Source organism: Eurosta solidaginis, chromosome 2, assembly GCF_040869045.1.
Source record: "Eurosta solidaginis isolate ZX-2024a chromosome 2, ASM4086904v1, whole genome shotgun sequence".
Lineage (NCBI taxonomy): Eukaryota > Metazoa > Arthropoda > Insecta > Diptera > Tephritidae > Eurosta > Eurosta solidaginis.
Window position 1 is genome coordinate 305,737,252 of NC_090320.1, and position 24,193 is coordinate 305,761,444.

Below are 24,193 nucleotides of genomic sequence, written 5' to 3' on the forward strand. Positions count from 1 at the left end.
AGATCAACCAGACAGAGAAGGGCACCTGTCGGATACTCACCTTAGCACTTGCAGAGGAGGGAAAAATTTTATGTATGAAACGAGATGGCAGCGCCACGACATTAAATATATATATTTATACATCTGGCAACTGTGTTGCCAGAACATTCTTTATCTTCTTCTTTATTACTTTTTTATCTTTCAATTGATATACTTTTACGCATTAACTTTAAAATGTAACAATTAACTTATTTCATTAATTAAATAAACACATATAAAATGTTTCAAATTACCGAGGAATAGCAAAGCTTAGTGCTATACCCAAACTTTTTGAATCGATCATCACAACGCAACTAGATCATAGGGTATCCTCAATCATTGACTTTTCTCAACATGGCTTTTGCTCGGGCAAATCTACCGTGACTAACTTGCTTGAGTTCACAACTCATGTACAGAACGGATTTAAGGTTAATAGCGAAATTGATGTAATTTATACTGAATTTAGTAAAGCTTTTGATAAAGTTTCCCATTCACTTCTTCTGTTCAAACTCGATCATTTTGGCTTCCCGCCTTTGTTTCTATCTTGGATATCTTCATACTTGATGGATAGAAAACAAACAGTTATATTCAATAACTGTAGGTCAGAATCTATAAATGTTACTTCTGGTGTTCCTCAAGGCAGCCACTTTGGTCCAGTGCTGTTTCTGCTGTTCATTAATGACCTTCCAAATGTTTTGAAGTACTGCAAGCCGCTAATGTACGCTGATGATGTCAAACTTCTTATACCTATTCGCTCACCTGTGGATAGATCAAATCTACAATCGGATCTGAATAGCCTAGTCGCTTCCCAAGGCAGTCGGTTCTATGTAATAGAGCGACTCGGGATTTTTCCCGACCAAGGACTGTCATTTCAGTGTAACCCCATTTAATTTGTTGCGTCCCTCCCACAAATTGTCATCCTCCCAGCAGCTCCTTGCAGCGGGACTGCTCCATTTTCTCTTGCTCTGGGAAGGTATCGAATCCAATCCGGGTCCGTATCCTAACCCCGGTCCTGAGAAATAGTTTTGCTGCATCTGCCGGAAAAGAATATTTTTAGGACGGTCATACTCTGTTCAGTGTGTCTTGTGTAAGGGATGGTTGCATCGGACAGGTTGTTCTGGGCTTGATCCCAAAACCCGACGTCCACGAAACTTTTATAAATCTTTTGTGGCTCCTTGCTGTTCACGCCCAGGGGCGTCCCGTAGTCTATGCCTCAGCCCCTGGCCCGTCTTCTCCCCCCTCTTTTCCGGCAGCAATCGTGTAGGTCAGAGAAACAGACTCTTAGTCCCTAACCCCGTTTGCACCGTTTGCCAGCACAGAATATATATTTGTGCGACATCCGACCAATGCAGCTCCTGCCTTGGGCGGTGCCACTTTCCTAGATGATCTGGTCTCCGCGACGGCAACCCCCCGACGGGTTTCATTGCGCCATGTTGCCAGGTCGCAAACCCCAATCTACCGGGTACCCCAATGCTTGCCCAAGGACGCCCAGTCCCAGGGCCACAACAGGAGTTGCGGCCTGGCCTTCCTCAACCCAGGCGTAGTCACCCGTCACTTACTCCCAGAGTGGCGACGTCTCCCCCTGTGCACTTCAGAATTGTGCAGTTAAACTGTAATGGACTAAATGGGAAGATCACGGAGATAGTCGATTTCATGAAGCGGCATAACATCCGCATTGCTGCGATTCAAGAGACTAAACTCACAGCAAGATCTGCACTGCAAACCTGTTCTGGGTATAATGTCCACAGAAAAGATCGCATGAGCGGAAATGGAGGCGGCCTCGCCTTAATCATACACCACTCTGTGCAATATCATATATTTGATCCTGGCATCGACCGCAGGGATAATGTCTTAGAACGTCAAGGCCTATCTGTCCGGTCAGGCGATGCAAACCTAGAAATCATCAACATCTACATCCCTCCTGCCACCTCTTGCCCCAGTGGATACCGCCCTAATATTAGCGCCTTACTCACTGGCAACAATCGCATTATCTTAGGCGACTTTAATGCCCATCACGATCTATGGCATTCAAACTTGCGGGCGGACAGTAGGGGTGAGATGGCGGATCAAATAGAAGAAACGACGTTCTGCACAATAAACGGAGACGCCCCCACACGTATGGTAGGAAGCTGTCACAGTTCGCCGGATATCTCAATCGTGAGCGCAGAACTCGTAAACTGCGTCAACTGGCAGCCGATGGTAACATTGGCATCCGACCACCTGCCCATACTTATTTCGCTCGAGCGTACCGCCGACTTCATCGTCACCGAAAAACGCACTTTCATAAACTTCAAAAAAGGAAAGTGGGAAGAATATAAATCTTTTACAGACAACCGCTTTTCTGCCCTCCCTATCCCGACTGATGCCCGCCAAGGGGAGCGTGCCTTCCGTAAGGTCATTGAATCCGCCTCGGCACGTTTCATTCCCGCCGGCAGAATTCCCAAAAATAGCCCCACTTCCCGGCGGAGGCCGCAAATTTAGCGAGAGAACGTGACCTTATAAGACAGCTCGACCCAGGCGACCGCTAAATAAGGGATATAAACCTACGCATAAGATTGCTTGTGGATGAACACAAGCGGGCGAAATGGAAGGAGCACCTAAGAGGTTGTAACCTCTCTGCCGGTGTGGGTAAACTTTGGTCCACCGTAAAGTCCATATCGAATCCGTCTAAGCACAATGACAAAGTTTCCATCGCCTTCGGCGATAAAGTGCTGTCGGATTCGAAAAAATGCGCGAGCGCTTTCTGCCGCCAATATGTAATGCATTCTACGGTCGACAAAGATAGACGGAGAGCCAACAGACACGCACATAAACATAAACTCAGCGCGTCACCAATTACCATCACCGCCAGAGAGGTTGAAGATGCCATTGGTCACGCTAAACCATCCAAAGCAGTGGGCCCAGACGGCATAGCCATGCCGATGCTTAAAAGCCTATGGAAAAAGGGTTTCAAATACTTAGCACATGTCTTCAACCTGTCTCTTTCCACCATTGTCATACCCGAAAAATGGAAAATGGTCTAGGTGGTCCCGCTAATAAAGCCTGGAAAACCAGCTAACATAGGAGAGTCGTATCTTCCGATATCTCTCCTATCGCCAGTAGCAAAGACGCTTGAAGCCATTTTGCTTCCCTACTTCCAAGCAAATTTGCAGCTAGCCTGTCATCAGCATGGCTTCAGAAAACTCCATAGAACCACCACCGCGCTAAATGCCATCAGCACCCAGATAAATTGCGGTTTAAATTAAAACCCCCTCCATAGAACAGTACTCGTAGCGCTAGACCTATCAAAAGTTTTTGATACGGTCAACCATGGCACGTTACTGCAAGACCTGGAAGGGTCTACCCTTCCCCCATGTCTTAAAAGGTGGACCGCAAATTATCTGGGTGGTCGGCAGGCATCGGTGTAATTTAGAAACGCAACATCAAAACCAAGAAGATTTAAACAAGGGGTGCCACAGCGTGGTGTCCTTTCCCCACTTTTGTTTAAATTCTACATATCTAAGCTACCTTCACCACCAGAAGGAGTCATTATCGTTTCATACGCCGATGACTGTACAATAATGGCCACAGGCCCAGGCCCACAGATCGATGAGCTCTGCAACAGAATAAACGGCTACCTACCTGATCTCTCCAGTTTTTTCGCCTCGCGAAACCTGACATTATCACCGACTAAATCTTCCGCGACCTTATTTACAACATGGACGTCCCAAATGTCGACCATTTTGAACATACACGTCGATGGCACTACGCTACCGACTGTCCTACACCCCAAAATCCTGGGTGTGCGGTTTGATCAGAATCTACATTTTGGTGAGCACGCAGCCGCAATTGTTCCGAAAATCCAGAGCCGTAATAAAATCCTCAAATCCCTTGCTGGCAGTACTTGGGGAAAAGATAAAGAAACGCTCATTACTACATACAAAGCAATTGGCCAGCCGTTTATGTGCTACGCGTCACCCATATGGTCGCCAAGCCTAAAAATTATCCACTGGAAGAAGCTACAGGCCTGCCAAAATACTGCTCTCAGAATCGCCACGGGCTGTCTTCTTATGTCCCCAGAACACCATCTACATAATGAGGCGAGAATACTCCCCATCAGGGAGAGAAATGAGATGCTAACCAAACAGTTCCTGTTGAATACCCAGAAACCTGGGCATCCAAACAGACAACTGATTGATGAGCCAACACCGCCTGGGGCTTAAGGAGTCATCTCCGTAAGCATCGTGAGGAAATACGGCACCTGATAACCCAGCCGTATGAAGCAAAAAAAAAACACAAGCAGGTCCTTGGTGAACTCCACAAACAGGCGCCGGACCTTTATGTCAGGAATTGCCCGGTGAATCCAGTACTCAAAGAAAAGTACCCAAAACTTGTGGAAGATGAACGCATACTCCCCAGGGAAACGCGTGTCACTCTTGCTCAACTTCGTTCTGGATACTGTAACAGGTTAAACTCTTACCTATCCAGAATCAACCCCGACATACAAAATGTATGCCCCGCTTGCAATGTGTCCCCACATGACACCAACTATCTCTTTAATTGTAATGTGGAACCAACGCCTCTAACACCCCTTTCATTATGGTCCACCCCTGTTGAAACAGCAAGTTTCCTTGGACTCCCGTTAGAGGATATTGATGACAATTTGTGATCGATCGCGGCTGTTAAGTGGGGCGAAGCACTGCTACAACAACAACAACAACAATAGCCTAGTCGTATGGAGTAGTGTAAATGTAATGTCACTGAACCTGCCCTAGTCCAAGTTCCTGTGCTTTACAAGGAAATCATACCAATCCTACGCATATATGATTGATGATTACACAATTAACCAAGTAATTAGTTTTGTAGACCTTGGGGTTACGATGGACCCTAAACTCGACTTTAAATCGCACATAGAAGGTTGTGTGAACAGAGCCAAGTGGACTTTGGCGTTCGTCAAACGATGGTCTAAAGAATTCGATGATCCATATATTACTAAAACTCTCTTTGTATCTTTGGTGCGGCCAATATTAGAATACGCTTCGATAATCTGGAACCCTCGTTACTAGACGCACTGCGACAAATTAGAGTCGGTTCAAAAGCAATTCCTTATTTTTGCGCTAAGGGACTTACGATGGGACCCCTCAAGGAATCTTCCTCCCTACTCCTGCCGTTTAAAACTTATTCAGCTCCCTACGTTACGGAATCGTAGGGAGATGGTAGGTGTGTTATTTGTAGTACAACTTATTAGAGGGATTGTAAATAGACCTTTTCTGCTCGGTGAAATTTTATTTAATGTTCCCTTTCGACCATCTAGATATTTTCAACCGCTTCATATAAGCACATGCAGATCGAATTTTGAAATGCACGAACCTCTTCGTTGTCTGTGTACTGACTTCAATAAGCACTGCAAAAACATTGATACGTGTGACTCACTCTAAGTAATAAAAATATATCTGCTTACTACCTTAAATACGCAATGATTTGGGTGGGTGGCTTGGAATCACGTCCTTTCCAACCTCCCACTCTTATCACCAGCTACAGTAACTTTGGGCGGGTGGCTTGGAATCACGTCCTTTCCAACCTCCCACACATCGCAGCCCTACTTGTTACGTGTCAAATATACATCAGCTACTCGAAACCACGTACATTCCGACAGCACCAATAATCAATTCCCGTTGCTCGGCATCTTGGTCCATCCCGGCAACTAATTTAATAGTGTTTATTCATATTTTATAATATAATTTTGCTCACTTTGTATGCTTCTGTAATTTTTCTGTAATCCGTACTATATTTAGTCTGATTAATTGTTAATTTGTAGACTAATAAATAAATAAATAAATAAATAAATGTCTTCAACCTGTCTCTTTCCACCTTTGTCATTCCAGGAAAATGGAAAATGGCCAAGGTGGTCCCGCTACTAAAGCCTGGGAAACCAGCTAACATAGGAGAGTCATATCGCCCGATATCTCTCCTATCGCCAGTAGCCAAGATGCTTGAAGCCATTTTGCTCCCCTATTTCAAAGCAAATTTGCAACTAGACTGCCATCAGCATGGCTTTAGAAAACTGCATAGCACAACCACTGCGCTAAATGCCATTAGCACCCAGATAAATTGCGGTTTAAATTAAAACCGCCACTATAGAACAGTACTCGTTACGCTAGACCTATCAAATGCTTTTGCTTTTGATACGGTCAACCAGGGCAAGTTACTGCAAGACCTGGAAGGGTCTACTCTTCCCCCAAGTCTTAAAAGGTGGACCGCAAATTATATGGGTGGTCGGCAAGCATCGGTGCAATTTAGAAGCGCAACATCAAAACCAAGAAGAATTAAAGAAGGGGTGCCACAGGGTGGTGTCCTATCCCCACTTTTGTTTAACTTCTACATATCAAAGCTACCTTCGCCATCAGAAGGAGTTACTATCGTTTCCTACGCCGAAGACTGCACAATAATGGCCACAGGCCCAGGCCCACAGGTCAATGAGCTTTGCAACAAAATAAACGGCTACCTCCCTGATCTCTCCAGTTATTTCACCTCGCGAAACTTGACATTATCACCGACTAAATCATCGGCGACCTTATTTACAACGTGGACGTTCCAAATGTCGATGATTTTGAACATACACGTCAATGGCACTACGCACCCCAGCGGGTTAGGGGGTGAGAATATACCCGCGGTAGGTATGCCTGTCGTAAGAGGGGACTAAAATACCAGATTCAAGGGGCAGTGTAGCGTAACCATTCAGGTTGCCAGCGCAATATATAGCTTCTCCAAACCCAATTGTCAACCTCACCTATCCGCCGCGAATCCTGTTCCACTATCAGACGAGGCTCTGGCGACCCCAAGCTCCTCATGGAATTTGGGGGTGGGGAGGGAGGGGATGGCCTGAAGGTTTAATGTGGCCACATAAATCATTCCCGAGATGGTGGGGCTAGCACCTTAATGGTGCTGTGGTACCGGAGCGTACCGGATCTGTATCCGGAAAAGGACCAGCACATCGATAACACTCCCCAAAGCCTTCGGGGAGCAACCTTATCGCTACAACAACAACAACAACAACAACATGGCACTACGCTGTCGACTATCCTACACTCCAAAATTTTTGGTGTGACGTTTGATCAGGATCTACATTTTGGTGAGCATGCAGCCGCTATTGTACCGAAAATACAGAGCCGTAATAAAATCCTCAAATCTCTTGCTGGCAGTAATGGGGGAAAAGATAAAGAAACGCTCATTACCATTTACAAAGCAATTGGCCAGCCGATTGCATGCTAAGCGTCCCCGATACACTGGAAGAAGATACAGGCCTGCCAAAATACTGCCCTCAGAACCGCCACGGGTTGTCTTCCTATGTCCCCAGAACACCATCTACATAATGAGGCGAGAATACTCCCCATCAGGGAGAGAAATGAAATGCTAACCACACAGTTATTGTTGAATATCCAGAAACCTGGGCATCCCAGCAGACATCTGACTGATGGGCCAACACCGCCCAGGAGAAATCTCCGTAAGCATTATGAGGAAATACGGCACTTGAGAACACAGCCGTATGAAACCAAAAACACAAGCAGGTCCTCAGTGAACTCCACAAACAGGCGTCGGACCTCTATGTCAGGAATTGCCCGGTGAATCCTGTGCTCAAAGACCAATACCCTAAACTTGCAAACGCGAGTCACTCTAGCTCAACTTCGATCTGGATACTGTAACAGGTTAAACTCTTACTTATCCAGAATCAACACCGACATACAAAATGTATGCCCTGCTTGCAATGTGTCCCCACCTGACACCAACCATCTCTTCAATTGTAATGTGGAACGAACGCCTCTAACACCCCTCTCATTATGGTCGTCCCCTGTTGAAACAGCAAGCACTGCGAAAACAACAACAACAACAACAACTTGGGCCACTCATCCCTGCTTCTTGATGGCTGACGCCAAAAAGGAGCACGAAGAAATTGAAGTCTTCCACCTGCTTCCTAAAGTCGATTACTGCATACGATCACATCTTCTCTTTATAGCTTCATTAACCCATTTGCCAAGCTCGCTTTCCCGTGAAGAATTCTGTTTCTTAAGAAGGCGAGGCTCTGACGTTCCCAAGTTCCTCACGGAAGGAGGGGGTTGGTCCAGCTCAGGAACTTAACATCAAAACCAAGAAGGATTAAACAAGATGTGCGGCAGTGGTATCCTTTACCTACTTTTATTTAGTTTTAGTGTATCGAAGCTCCCCAATCTGAAGGAGTTACCATTGTTTCCTACGCCGATGATTGCACGATAATGGCAACAGGTCCTGGCTTTGCTATAAAATTAACGACAATCTTCCTAGTCTTTTCAGTATTTTCACCTCTCTAAATGTAGCACTGTTACCGAGTTAATCTCTTATTTACAACGTAGACGTAGCAAATATCGGCAATATTGAACATTCACGTCAATGGCCTTACGCTACCGCGTGCTTGGCACCTAAAAATATTGAGTGTGAGAGTAGGTGCAAAGCAGGGGCTGTATCGTGTTATACGATCCGTAATCGAAATCAATTTTTTTAATCGCAATAGCTCTGAAATGGTTAATCGGATTACGGAAATTTTGTAAAATGGTGGATACCAGTACTCGTTACGAAATTTTTGGGCAGTTTCATATTTATCGTTTGAGTGAAATTGCTTTTCGTTACGCTTCATAAAATCGTCTATCTCCGTGATCTTCCCAGTTAACCCATTGCAGTTAAACTGCAGTGTTCTGAAGTGCAACGGGAGAAGACGTCGTAAATCTGGGGGTAAGTGACGGGTGACTGTGCCTAGGTTGAGGGAGGCTTGGTCGTAAGTTCTGTTGGGGCCCTGGGACTGGACGTCCTTGGGTAGTCATGGGAGTACCCAGTGTAGTTGGGTTTTCGGCCTGGCAGCATGGCGCGATGAAATCCGTAGGGGTGTGCCGTCGCAGAGACCAGAACATCTAGGAAAGTGGCACCGTCCAAGGAAGCAACTGCATTGGTAGATGTCGCAAGCATACATATATATTCTGTGCTGGCAAACGGTGCACAAGGGGGTAGGGATTAAGAGTCTGGTCCCCTGACCTACTCGTGTGCTCGTGCCGGAACGAGGGCATGTTAAATACTCAAAAACCTGGGCATCCCAGCAGACATCCGATTGATGAGCCAACACCGCCCAGGTGTTTAAGGAATCATCTCCGTAAGCATTATGAGGAAATACGGCACCTGAAAACACAGCCGTATGAAGCCAAAAAACACAAGCAGGTCCTCAGTGAACTCCACAAACAGGCGTCGGACCTCTATGCCAGGAATTGTCCGGTGAATCCTGTACTCAAAGAACAATACCCTAAACTTGCAGAAGAGGAGCGCATACTCCCTAGGGAAACGCGAGTCAATCTAGCTCAACTTCGATCTGGATACTGTAACAGGTTAAAGTCTTACCTATCCAGAATCAACCCCGACATACAAAACATATGTCCGGCTTGTAACTTGTTCCCACATGACACCAACCATCTCTTCAACTGTATTGTGGAACCAACGCCTCTAACACCCCTCTCATTATGGTCCACCCCTGTTGAAGCAAGTTTCCTTGGTCTCCCGTTAGAGGATATTGATGACAATTTGTGATCGGTCACACCTATTGGATGGGGCGAAGCACTACTACAACAACAACAATAACCGATGAAACTTTCCAAAACATGCCGGGAAACTCGTTATGGTTACAAGAAAAAGAAGATGGCCCCTCGCAATCAGGGACTTCAGACTAAGCAACATGCCAGCAACTCCGTTCCGCGCAATTAAAAAATACTTCGAAGTCGAAAAATGATAGTGCGTATCTGTTTTCTGATCGTGAGTCTTCTTCAGGATTTAGCTTGTTGTGGAGATTTCTTCAATATTACATTTACCGAGTTCCATTTATCCAACCAGTTCGTCTACTTTGGACTGCAGTCTTTCGCACAATGCGTTAAACATAACCTTATATTCGATAACAAGCAGCCTGATTCCGCGGTCGTTAGCGTGGTGTGCGGGATCGCCTTTCTGGTGAATTGGGAAGAGCAAACTTTAATTCTAATCAAGAGGCATGTGTTCATATTTTGCATTTTCTGATGCAATTCTTCTCCTTGTTTTTCAGTAGCTCGGCAAACAGTGCGTCGTTACCGGGATCATTTTCACTTTAGGCCAGGTGGTGGAAGTTATATTCCGTCGTAAGGATTGGGGTGTCAGGCCCTTTGTTTCAATCTCAAAAAAAAATTTCCCGTTATTGCTTTCAGTGAGCAAAAATGAGGGCTAAGTGGAGAACGTATGCGACTTTCGACGGCAAACTTTCCTTACGAGCGTGCGTGCACTTTCTTCTCTGCAAAGACGACCTCGTTACGTGGAGGACACTGGCCTGCCCTTCTTCCACTATCCCGACTATAGTTCTCCCTGAATGGCTGTTATGTCTGCCATTGCTTTAACTAGGACTTCAATCAGTCAGCCAACTCTACCTTCTTATGCAAGAGTACGGACATTATACTGCCGTCCATTGAAAAAAGGTAGTAAAGTGTAAGAAGTAAAATCGGAGAAAATTGAAATTTTATTTTGGAAATTTAAGATTTTTCAAGTAAACCTCAAATTTAAACCTAATTTTACCTTTCACTGTGAATTTTATATGAGTACTAGAAGACCCGGCAGGCGTTGTCCTGCCCTAAATTTGGCCTATCTGCATACATTTTAATAAGCTTTTTCCGTCTCACTCTGCCCTCCCCCTCTTCACTTTTTCCTAATCCTTTTATTCACTCCTCCCTCCGGCTTTTTCGCTTCATCTATCTCCATCTTCGTCTCATTCTATCTCTTTCACAACCTCCTTCTCTCTTTTCTCTTCTCTCAATTCCTTCTCATTCTTCTGCATCCCTTATTGCCTGTCCCAGAGGGTGGTATGTATTTTATTCCAGTCCCAGTCCCAGTCCCACTCCAAGTCTCAGTCCCAGTCCTAGTCCTAATCCCAGTCCCAGTTCGTTTCTGGATAATATATTACTCTGTACTAAAGTACGCATCAACAGCTTTCATTTGATATCCATATTGTATAAACACTGTCTAGGCATTCACTGGCCCACGTTTTGGCCTATATCTCGAGACCCTAGTCACCCAGGGGTATGAAAATTACCCTCTACTAAAGCACTCATCAACAGCTTTCATTTGTTATCCATATTCTATAAACACATTCTAGGGGTACTCGGGTCCACGTTTTGGCCTATATCTCGAGACCCTCTACGTCGATCGCAACCAAACCTATGTAGTAACCACCGCGTGAGGCTTACTTGTGTGAAAGTTTGAACAAAATCGACCGACGCATCTCTTCAAACACCGGCGACCAACTATCACACATTTTGGTATAACACATTACGTATAAACAATCCTATATTTCAAGCTAGATCAAACTACACACGGGGTGCAAAACAAATTCAAAATCGGTTCAGTAGTTTAGGAGTACATCGCGGCCAAGGATTGTGACACGTGATTTTTATATATTAAGATTTATTTAGTTAATGAGTAAATTATAATCGCAGAAATTTATTGGCATTAAAATTCCTAAAAGGCAGTAAGTGCATTTTACTGCAATTTTTAAAACGTTTGCAGTGATGCACTATCAGGAAAAAGTAGATCTCATGCCAGGCTTTTGATTTAGTTTTTTCATCGGTAGTAGTTTTTGCGCGGCGAATCCCAAACAAAGCCCGGGTATAGTATTTTAATTTTTGTCGGCTCTTATGGCAGGCATGCCTTACAGCGGATGTGGTATAAGCCCCTCAATCGCGAAACAACTCTTTAGTCGTTTTTCAACTTACTTTTGTATGCTTACTTTTTGTTGAGAGTTCACCCACCCTAATGAATGTTAGGATGGTTCACAAACTTCAAATTTTTTCGATAAGGGGGCGGCTCAAAAATTAGCGATATAGCTCTTGTTTCTAATATCTAAAATCGATAATACTACTGGAAAACGGCTAAGGAGAGTGTCTTCATATGCTTGTTTTTATACTATTGTGACGAATATTAGCAACACTAAGGGATACTATCATCTCTAAGCCGATACTAAGCAGCCACTTGTATCTACATAAACAAATCAATCATTATGTCTACACATATGTACATATAGCAGCGGAGAGATACTCACAAAAGTATGCAATCATCGGTGAACTAGTAAATTCTAGAAGGAGAAACGACTAGAAATATGCGAACGAGGCAACCGAAGAGTATAAAAGCAACACAAGCTGAGGCATGAGCAATTCAGTTTGATTTAAGCAAGATATTGGTTGTGAAGTATCAGTGTTATTGTGAAGTCCTTTAATAAAGGCCATTTTGCTTTATTGAATATTAGAGTTATTTTATTTATTTATTTATTTAGTGTTTGTACAAGGAAGACTTAGTCTTTTAGGCAGTACATCAATCCGATTAAGTAATTATACCTAAATGTTACAAAAAGAAATTTACTTATTCATCTAAAGATATAACAAAGCATATATAAAAACAGAAAAGTTAAATACATACAAATTTTCAATAGTATATATTATTTATTCAACAGTTTAGCGATACGAACGTTAGTAGAAGGTGTAAAATAAGCGTAGTTTCACTAAATTCGTTACAGTATGTTTATTTTTGGCCTTGGTATGTACTTCTGTTAGAAGAACTGGGACTAGAAAAAAATGCTCTATTAATTTTTAAGGACCATTCTAGTATGACAAAGCTGAGTGTTTTTTAAATTTTATTTTTAATTTATTTTCAATGACTTTATTTTAACATACAGAGGCGTGGCCCAGATGCTGCATGTCGGTGAAATTCTGCATCAAATTTATGCTCATCAATTGGGATTACTTGTTAAACAAGCTCCGAACCGATCCTCAATGAGTGGATCTTCAACACCCAATTCGTTACTCAATTCCGATGAAGTTGTATTGTTTTCCACACGATATAGACGAACATTCCAATCAGCTCTTGCATTACTCTTCAGCTTGCTGCCCAATGATAAGTGGCTGGCTATGAATATTCTTGAATCTCATAGCATGGCATTTTGCTTTACCGACTGTGCCTGCCCTCAAGCAGAAAACTTATACAAACGTCAAAGAACTGAACAAAATTTAAATTTGACCTTTCAACCGGACATAAGTAAAGTCATACAATGGGTTGGTGGTACATTACTCCAAAATACACCCAACGGAGTGAATAATGCTCACGATGTTATTGATGTTTTGAATATGGTTTTGTGTCATGAAGCACCGTTACCTTGCCGTCGCTCAGCTGTAAACAATTCGCATACGTTTTCCACGACCCAGCCTAATACGATCGATTTGAATGATGTCATTAATATTGATCAAGACGACACCGCTTCAAATTTAATTGATGCTCGCCCGGCAGCCGAGAAATCGTTTAATGAAGAAGTTAGCGCAGGTGAAAATGTGTTGGGTTGTGTGGAACAATCCCATGTAATGGCACTTATGACCTACGCCAATTGGGAGTCAACGCACGAAGCGGAAAATGTTTACTACAAAAGAATTGGATTATTACGCGCCTACGGTATGATGCGTCATATTGTTAGTTATATGTTACGAATGATCTCCGGTGATCGAACGAAATTTGTACTCTACTCGGGTCATGATTGGACACTACAATATTTAACCGCTGCACTTGGCATAAGAACTGGTAACACCTTTATACCATATGCGACTCGATTGGCCTTTGAATTGTATAAAAGCGAAACACACACAGACTACTATTTCCGGGCTATTTATAATGGTCGGGATGTTACACAGCAAATTGATTTTTGTGAAGGTGGTAAAAGCTTACGCGTGACTCGTGATAGTCGTGGAAATAAAGCAGACCTTTGTCCTATTGAAAATATTATACGATTTCTACATGAAGATTATTTTTCATCTCTGAATGCGACTAATTTTAAAGATGCTTGTAGTACGTCAGCAGTCCCTCATAAAGATGCGGATTTTCGATGAGCAGAGGTATCATAAGAATGAAACTTATACATATCAGTATCAAAACATATACATACATACATCCAAGTATATATATTAAGTATGTATATATGATACATCAATAACTGTAGGTAGTTTTAAGCAAAAAACCAACTATGAAGGAAACTAAATTGTAAACCAAACATATCAAAAATATACAAAAGACTTAGGTTATAATAAACAAATTTACATACCTACATATTTATGTACATAAGGAGCTCATCCTCATTTTTTGCCCACCGAAAAATGCTTCTATTTTTTTTCTTCCAACCTATCACAACAGTGGCGGATCCAGGCGGGCGCTCTGATCTGGAACTTATGAAAGTTATAAAAGTTTGTTTTAATTACATATAAAATTTTAAAATGTTTAGCTTTTATGTATGTATAATCTATAGGATAGTGGCGGCCACCGTGGTGTGATGTTAGCGTGCTCCGCCTATCACACCGTATGCCCTGGTTTCGCACCCCGGGCAAAGCAACATCAAAATTTTAAAAATAAGGTTTTTCAATTAGAAGAAAATTTTTCTAAGCGGGGTCGCCCCTCGGCAGTGTTTGGCAAGCGCTCCGGTTGTATTTCTGCCATGAAAAGCTCTCAGTGAAAACTCATCTGGCTTGCAGATGCCGTTCGGAGTCGGCATAAAACATGTAGGTCCCGTCCGGCCCATTTGTAGGGAAAATCAAGAGGTGCACGACGCAAATTGGAAGAGTAGCTCGTTAGATCTCTTCGGAGGTTATCGCGCCTTACATTTATTTTTTTTTATTTAATCTATAGGATCGTCCTAATTGGTTAGGGAAATCGCAGGTTTTTTTTTGTGCGTGATTTGCATAAATGTCTTTATACATTTCATGGGGTATTTGTGTTTATTTTTTAACTGTATTTAAATAATTAATTAATTCTCTTTCCAAAAATCCCTTTTCCATAAGGTGCCTACACGACATGGATAAATGCGAGACAATTAAAAATGTCCCTCATAGAAAACATTAGGCATCAATTTTTTAAATTTCTAGCGAGTTACTCGCCACTCGTAGCAGACTGGTGGCTCTTATGATATTTATCCTCTTTAGTTTACTATATATTCATTTCCAATTTCCATTTGTTTCGCTGTGGGTAAAATCAGCAGAAACAAGTAAAGGTGTCTAAGTTCGGGTGTAACCGAACATTATATACTCAGCGTGAGCTTCGATTGCACATTTCATTTCAGATAAATTACTTTTCTACATAACACGTGGCACCGCACGTTTAAAAAAAATGTCTCCCCATTTCCTCTTACAATAAAACTTGATAAGTGAAATATCATTGATTCAAAACTATTTTTTGCTAAGTTATAGCTTATTACTCTAGTCTACGACCCTTTTTATTTATTTATTCATTCATTAGTCTACAAATTTAACAATTGAGGGGATGTGTGGAATAACGGTATAACTCAAAAATCAATCTTTTAAGAAAAGTGAAAAAAACTTAACAATACAGGTAAAAATAAATTTATAATAATCCTACTTGGTAAAATTTTAGATAGTATGATTCTTTGATAAGAAAAAGTAATAAATTTTATATATACATAATTTTATTAGAAAATGGATGATTTCTTTTTTTTTAGTTATACCGTTATTCCATAGATCGAATATCAAATATTTTGATTGAGATACTTTATTAAACAAAACAGTAGATACATTAATAACAATTGTTAAATACATTATATTCTATTATTTAGAAATGCTTATAACTATTTGTTATTTATTTTTGTTATTTTTAACAATCTTTTTTTTTACTACTTTTATCATTTTTAACTTTTTTCTATTTTTAACAATGGAGTTCTCTGTCTGCTTGGTCGTTTTTGAAAGCAATTCAATTCTTTAATTTTTCAGTTCTTTCTGGTCTACGACATTGAATATATTTTCATACCATTTCGATGCTTCACTACTGCAAAATTTTATTAGAGAGTTATACCGTTTTTCCCATAAATGAAGCTAATATCTTTGTTTAAATATCACTATTATTTTCTAAGATTAGTATGGTATATGTATGTGATCATGCTCTTTTTATTTAGTTGATTTATGGAAAAACGGTGTAACTCCACTTATACCATTATTCCACACATCCCCTCAATTAATCAGACTAAATATAGTATAGTATAAAAAACAAACAATCTGCATGTAATTATATGCAGTTGTTGAAAATATCTAGACGGTTTGACTGTCACATTGAACTTAACTTCACCAAACAGAAATGGGCTAGCTATCATCCCCCTTAAGAATTTTACTATAAATAAGACATTAAGCATTTCCCTACGGCTCTGTAATATAGGCAACTGTAATAGTTTTAACCGGCTGCAGTAAGGTGGAAGATTCCTTGACGTGTCCCAAGGCAAGTGTTTCAAAGCAAAAAGCAGAAACTGTTTTCGGACCGATTCCAGTTTATCGCAGTGAATTTTATAACGTTGGCTCCAGATTATCGAAGCATATTTCAATATTAGCCTCACCAATGATGCAAACAGAGTTTTAGTAACGTACGGATCTTTAAATTCCTTAGACCACCTTTTCACGAACGTCAAAGTACCTTTAGCCCTATTAACGCAAGTTTCTATATGTAACCTAAAGTCAAGCTTAGGGTCCATTGTAACACCTAGGTAAGTGAAGTTGGTGACTTGCTTAATAACATAATCTCCAATCACATACTCGTGGGAATTAAAGGTTTTCCGTGTAAAACACATGAACTTACACTTCGGAAGGTTTAGTGACATGAGGATAGCATTACACCATACAACTAGGCTGTTCAGATCCAACTGAAGAAGTGCTCTATCCTCTAGTGAGCGGATAGGCATAATAAGTTTCACGTCATCCGCATACATCAATGGCTTACAGTGCTTCAAAACACTTGGTAGGTCGTTAATGAATAGTAGGAATAACACTGGCCCAAGATGGCTACCTTGTGGAACACCAGAAGTTACATTGATAAATTTGGACCAACAGTTGTTAAAAATAACTATTTGTTTACTTTTTCAACATTTTAGGTGTATTATTTACTAAATAATCAGGTTTTTTGTGTTTTCTAAAATGTTATATATATAAAAAGTGGGTGTGGTTATCATCGCTCATTTTCAATACCAATCTATTCTGGGTCCAGATAAGCTCGTGTACCAAATTTGGTGAAGATATCTCAATATTTACTCAAGTTATCGTGTTAACGGACAGACGGACAAACGGACGGAGGGACATGGCTCAATCAATTTTTTTTTTCGACACTGATGATTTTGACATATGGAAGTCTATATCTATCTCGATTCCTTTATACCTGTACAACCAACCGTTATCCAATCAAAGTTATAATACGCTGTGCGCAAAGCACGCTGAGTATAAAAATGTACCATTCTGGTATTTGAAGAAAGAATTGCGTACTTTTCGCTGAAATTTGGTTAACCGAAATTCGGTTAATGCAGCAGAAATTCTTTGAAAGTCTAGGGCTCATACTTTATGAACAATGTGGAGAGTTGCTTAAATGTGGATAAACTTTTAGTATTTTTCAGCTAAGATAACTAATAAAATATTCGTGAATTAGCCTAACTGACTCATTTAAAATATTTCAAAACCTGTATAAGAGCTTTCAATACACGACCCGAAAAAACGGAATAATAAGATATCCCTTCCAAAAGGTTGTTTAGGGTTCACAATAAGCGTAAATTTTTCATGAAACCTAAACTTTCTCATCAAGATCAATAAAAAATGAAGGTTTTCCCAAGGGCGGATTTACCTCTAGAAGCGCCCTGGGCAAACAAATCAAGCCGCGCCCCAATATTTCCAAAAAAACCGTACTTGCCTTCGTGTGGTGACATTTCATTACTGATATATTTTACGGATTGAAAAAATTTGTTTCGAGTTATCTTAGAAAGATAATTTATTTCATTTTTATTTATATAATGAAGCGTATCACAAAATATTTTTAGTTTCAAGAAACTTATAGATTGTCAGAAAACTAATAACACAGACATATGGAAAAGATTATTCAAAAACACTTGCGTCTTACTTTTTGGGAGGCAAAATCTGTAATCAAATGTTCAAAATTCAAAGAGAGAAGAATATCAGATTCAATACAAAGCAGTGCTAAACTTTTGAGTCGATCTTCAGTCATTTTGGAGCGAAGGTAATTTTTTATCCTTTTCAAACAAGAAAAAGACCTTTCGGACTTTAGTCACTGCCATGGTAGCAAACATGCGATATGCGATGTCACCGTTCGGAAAAATTGTGTTCAAATCATCGGACCGAATAGACTTCATAACATTCAGTGGAGATTTCGTCTTAATATTATTTTCTTTGCAATAAGCAAAAAAATGGACGAATTCGTCGTCAGCTGTCGGTTCCAAATCAGACGAGAATGTAGATATCAGAGCCTTCGATTCCATTCTGATTTCTTCGTTAGAAGACAATTCGCTCGCCTTGCGTCTCTCTTCTAATTCCACAGTCAAATTATCTAGAATAACATTGAAGATATTTACTCTGAAATTTTCTCTTCCGCACAGTGTCACTTCTCCACGAACCGATTCATCTGTTCTCAATTGAAGTTTCCGTTTTCGTGTCTTACTGGAATGGTACTCTGGATCTTCTGATAACTCGAGGGCTCGTTTCTCGTATTCATCAAATTCATCCCGACAGTTAGAGACAATATTTTGCAGTCCCTTGTAATGTTCAATGATTTCGACAATACTGCATTCAACAGCTTGTAATTTTTGACTCACTGCATTGAATCTTGCAAGGAGTAAGTGCCACAAAATAGTCAGAAATGAAGTTTCAAGCTTCTCCAATTGAATTCGAATGCCCTTCGCTTTTTTGCCGACAAATTGCTTTTTCTGTCAAATCTTCTTCAATCGCTATCAAAACTTCAATAATTTTCACATAATTATCATTCAGAATTTAAACTTTTTTTTTTTTTTTTTTTTTTTTTTTTTGTGTTTCGTGGAAGGAGGAAATGCTTTATGCACTGACCGGGATATTTAAGCCTCACTGCGAGACTCTCCGAGTGTAGGACTCCCTTCTGCCATGAAGGCCTACCCACTAAAACCTAACCTCCCACGGCCCGCGCAAATCCCCGTACCTGGGACCGCGTTTAGCATTACTTCGGGTACGGGTGCGCGCTACGTGAGCTCTATGGCTACTCTCACGCTAATGGGCTAGGCATCCGTCTTCTCGTTTACTGGTAAGTATATGCCTCACATATGTGCTGACCGTATCCCATCTGTCTCTTCGACAGGTCATGTTATTAATGACACTGCCCGGGGATAGGTCGCCAAGTACCTCTTCTACCCTCCTTCGCTGATGGGAGAAGTGCCTGCATTCGAAGAAGGTGTGGCGTACATCGTCTATTTCCCCACAGTACAGACAGCTCGGGCTATCAACCTTACCCATTCTGTGTAGGTATTTGCGGAAGTAACCATGTCCCGTTAGAAACTGGGTCAGGTAAAAGTCTACCTCTCCGTGCGGTCGCTTCAACCATGGATCAAGTTCAGGGATTAGTTCCCTAGTCCACTTTCCTACGATGCTGTTGCTCCACTGATCCTGCCAACGTCGGATCGATTCTTCTCGCGCCTGCATGGCAACAGCAGCTCTACTTGCTTGCGATCCGTTGTCATATATTGTTTTTCTTTCCTCAACGAGAAGATATATCGGTATGGTTCCCGCAACGACCAGGACAGCTTCAGCTGAGACCGTGCGGTAAGCCGAAGATATTCGCAGCGCCCCTCTGCGTTGGACCGAGGTGAGGGTGACTCGGTTCTTCCGGTATTTCATTGCGTCCGCCCAGATTTCTGCACCATATAAGAGTATAGAATCCGAGGCTGATGCAAGCAACTTCCTTGTGCATGGTTTTGGGCCACCTGTGTTTGCCATTAATCTACTCAACTGCGCTATTATGCGCGCAGCTCTTTCGCAGGTCCCTCGTATGTGATCCGAGAAGTTGAGTTTGCTGTCTAACCTCACTCCCAGATATTTCGCTGAAGCGAGTGTTTCTATTGGCTGGTCCCCAACCATCATGTTCCTGGTAGTGGGAATACGTCTCTTTGTGAGGATGACGATCTCCGTTTTGGCTGTTGCTAACTGGAGACCGTGCTCAGCCATCCACCTATTTACATTACGCATGACCTGGTTTAATTTTAGCTGTGCCAGCTCGCAGCTTGGTGCTGTTATCACAGCTGCCACGTCGTCTGCAAATGCAACGAGGAAGGTGCTTTCTGGCATGTCTAACCGAAGAAGACTGTCGTAAGTTATATTCCAGAGATCGGGACCTAGTACCGAACCCTGGGCTGCTCCACCTGTTATTTTTACCTTTTTTTGACCGTGAGTACTTTCATATATTAGATACCTCTCTCTTAGGTAGTCCCTTAAAATTTCTAACAAATATTGCGGTACTTTGAAAGTGCTTTCTAGTGCCTCAAGCATGTCCTCCCACCTAGCTGAGTTAAAAGCGTTTTTGACGTCCAGCGTGACCAGCAACACTATAGGTCTTGCTCTGTGGCACGCTGTCTCGGCTTTCTTGACTGCGTCTATAACTTCTGCTATGGCATCCATTGTAGAGTGCCCCCTCCGAAAACCATGCTGTCTGGGCGACAGTCCTCCGGCGTCCTGTAACGCTCTGGTGAGGCGTTGCTTCAGGAGACTCTCCATCAATTTCCCTGCTGTGTCCAACATACATAGGGGACGGTAGGATGATGGAGAGTTGGGATCTCCTTTCCCTTTTGGAATGAGAACCAGTCGTGCTGTCTTCCATATGGTGGGGAAAATTCTTTCTTCGAGACATTTGTTGTACATGTGCAACATAAGTTCTGGGCAGTCGTTTGCAGCTAGTCTAATTGCCTCCGCGGGTATTCCGTCGGGCCCAGATGCTTTCCTAGGTTTCATAGTTCGCACGGCAGTTTTAAGCTCTTCTTCTTGGAATGGTTCCACGTTGCGATCTTCATGGGTAACGTACCCGCCCTCCCTAGGCAGTTGGGTGGGAAACAGGCCATCCACAATGTTCCTTATTTGGTTCTCGTCCATCAGCTGGTTTGGCGGACGGAACTTCTTCATTACTATCTTATATCCCTGCCCCCATGGGTCTCGATCCACTTCCTCGCAAAGCGCTTTCCAGCACTTAAGCTTGCTTTGCTTAATGGCAGCACTAAGAGCTTTCTTCGCTCCTTTGTACGCTTCCGACTTTTCTAGAGCCTCAGGCCTGCCGCGCGCGCGAGTTGCTAGCCTTCGCATCCTGTGGCATATTTTCCGCAGCTCCGCGATTTCGCTATTCCACCAGTATACCTGCTTTTTACCCCTCCACACTCCCCTCCGTGGCATAGAGAGGTTGCAAGCGTGGCGAAGACAGCTCATTGTCTTTTCAACCGTCTCTTCCGTCGGACTGGAGTTGTTGATTATCCGTCGGGCATCCCCCAGTACTGATGCAGAGAACGTGGCAGAGTCGACCTTGGATGCGTCCCATGCTTTTGTTCTGCGTGGCCCGTTCGGAATCTGCCTCTGACACCGGGATCGTTTAGGTGGAAAGTGATGTAGTTGTGATCGCTGCCAGTCAGATCCTCTATGACTCTCCATCCAGCAGCGGTCAGCACCAGGCTTTCTGACACTAGTGTTACATCGGGGATCGAGTATCCAAAGCCTGGCCGTCGGTATGTAGGGGTCGTACCAGTGTTAAGCACGTTCAAACCGAGCCTGGCTGCCATCTCAAGGACTAACCTTCCACGGGTGTTAGTCTGCGGCATTCCCCAGAATTTAAACTGCGTCGTATCGAGCTGACCATCTAGTTGTAGATAATGATTTCAAAGTGATGGGTTTAGAGGCAGCTGGTTGCAGATGCTCCTAAAGTTGTACAAGCTTTGAATTGTAAAAAAAAATGCCGCTCCTTCCGGACAATTCTCCACTGCATGTACACCCACTAAATTCAGCGAATGAGCAGCGCAAGGTACGTATTCTACTGCAGGATTTGATGCCTTTATCCGAGCTTGAAGACCATTATAAACTCCAGACATGTTTTTCGCGTATGGTTGACCGCGACAGTCAGCAATGTCTAGTCCGAGGTCAGTCTGAGTTTTTAAAATAGCATCAGCTAATTCTGTCGCCTTGTGCCCCGTGTTCTCCATGAATTTTAGAAAACGTTCAACGGGGACACCATTTTACTGGACATATCTAAAAACGAACGATAGGTGGTCAACGTGGGATATATCAGGGGTCGAATCTACTACGATAGAAACACATTTTGCTGCTTTTATCTCCTCTGAAATGGTAGATATCACTTTTTTCGCCATCAAACTTATGAACTCCTCACAAATCGTTTTGGATAAATAACTTGTGCTGCCACTTCGTTTGTTGCCAAATTTTTTTATGTTTTCAGCCAAGAAGGGTTCATATTCTGCAACAACTTCCAGAAACATCAAATAATTCCTATTATTTGGAGATCCCAGTTTTTCGTCACTGCACCTGAATGGAAGTCCACGGGATGCTAAAGCTTTCGTTACAGAAACAACTCGGTTTAAAACTTTCCTCCAGTAATCTATTTCTTCATTCAATTGAATAACGAGCGTTTTATCAATCCTTGATTCCTGATGACTCCTTTGTTTCAGTTTCAATACGTTGTTTTTGTGGCTTGGAGAATTTTCATGCTCTTTTACCCGTTGAGTCGAATGTTTCCAATCATTGAATCCCATTTTGCAGTTGAAATAAGAAGCAGGATCGAACAAAAGACATGGTACACAAAACACACTTCCTTTGCTAGCAGAATAAATAACCCAAGTGCGAAGACTTGTCTCTCCATTTTGAAGATTTCTATGAAAGAGATTTTTTGATAGGTATCTTACGCTTCCATCAAGATAAATTCGTTTGGATAGACTGAAATCAGCTTCAGAATTCTTTTTGCATCCATGTATTGCTATATGATCACGAATTGCATCATTAACTGTCCATTTGGCGGGATCATCGCTCAAAATCAATTGATCCAGTCCACTAGGGTCTTGTGGGGAATTCAAATCTTTATTTTCCTGAATAGGTATGTCACATGTAGGAGGATTTGATGTGACTTCTCCACTTTCGAGACTTTGATCTATAATGTATAAAACATATAATTAAAACTCTTATATAGGTACCACATTTTTTTCCATATTCTAACCTTCAAAATGATCTGATCTTAAACCCTCATTATTAGGTAGCACAGATTTCCCAATATCATTAAATTGCAGTTCATCATTCGAATCTGAAAAATAATTTTATAGTGAAAATGTTTCGTACTGAAACTAAACTCAGAATTTTTGACAGTAGGGTGCCTCCCAGGTAGCGAAATCTGGCTTTCCAGCCCAGAATCTACCTGGGCTAACCTAGCTGTCGATCAATTGACTTATGCATTTTTACCTTTTTGGTTATGATCAACAACGGAGTCATTTTCTTTTCGAGGAGTTTGAAAAAAACAATCAAGTTTAGGGATTTTCGACAGAAAATTTTTGTCTTTCTGCACTTTCTCGGCTGCACGTTTTTTGTTTGCTGCGCCGTTTAACTTTTTCATATTTGCCCTCATTCTTCTATTTTTCACAAAAACATTAATTCACTGGCACTTTTTTGTTGTTTTTAACTCGGAACGACTTTTAAGATTACATAAAATGTACGCAGCGCATTGTGTAGAGGCGCGAACTATTCAAATTAACCAGAAACAGAAAATATTCAGATCTTAGTTTCCTTTGAAAAAGTGAGCTCGCGCATTTCCCCGAAAAAATACTTCAATGCCTACTTGATTTTTAAATTTGAAATTTCAATTAAATTTGAATCTCTTAGGGAAAACAGATTCAAGACGACAACGACGGTGCGGCATCTGTCAAGTTATTTTTACACATCTTCTTATGGGGAGGAATTTTTTGGGCACGACACGACAAAACGGCAATCAATCATGAATGCCGCTGTCGCTAGATTAGATCTATTTCTATTTTGACAGGCGACGGTCGTGGCGTCCTTTTTTCTTTTTGTGAATAAAAATCAAAATAAATGCAAATACCCTTAAATATGTGTTGAAATTTATTAGTTATACCTTTTTCTAACACATGCAATACTTTTTTAAAAATTTTTTGTTGTTGTTTGAGCTAATGCAGAACTGTCGCCGTCGCTTTCATTATAATCAGTCGTCGTTGCTTGGCGGCAAATATCGCCAAGCTTCAGTTTTTTTTTTGAATACGTTCTATTCTTTTTATTGATACCTGGTTATACGGCCT

At 41.7% G+C, this 24,193-nt stretch overlaps 1 protein-coding gene across 1 annotated transcript in view; it reads left to right on the plus strand.

The window, feature by feature from the left end:
- Positions 1 to 14,171, plus strand: part of LOC137241373 (2-phosphoxylose phosphatase 1) — a 30,089-nt gene extending 15,918 nt beyond the window's left edge. Inside the window, exon 4 of the mRNA XM_067768920.1 lies at positions 12,755 to 14,171. Within this exon, the coding sequence (XP_067625021.1) occupies positions 12,755 to 13,952 (1,198 nt within the window). The 3' untranslated portion in view covers positions 13,953 to 14,171. The remainder of the gene's footprint in view (positions 1 to 12,754) is intronic.
- The last annotated feature ends 10,022 nt before the right edge of the window (positions 14,172 to 24,193 follow it).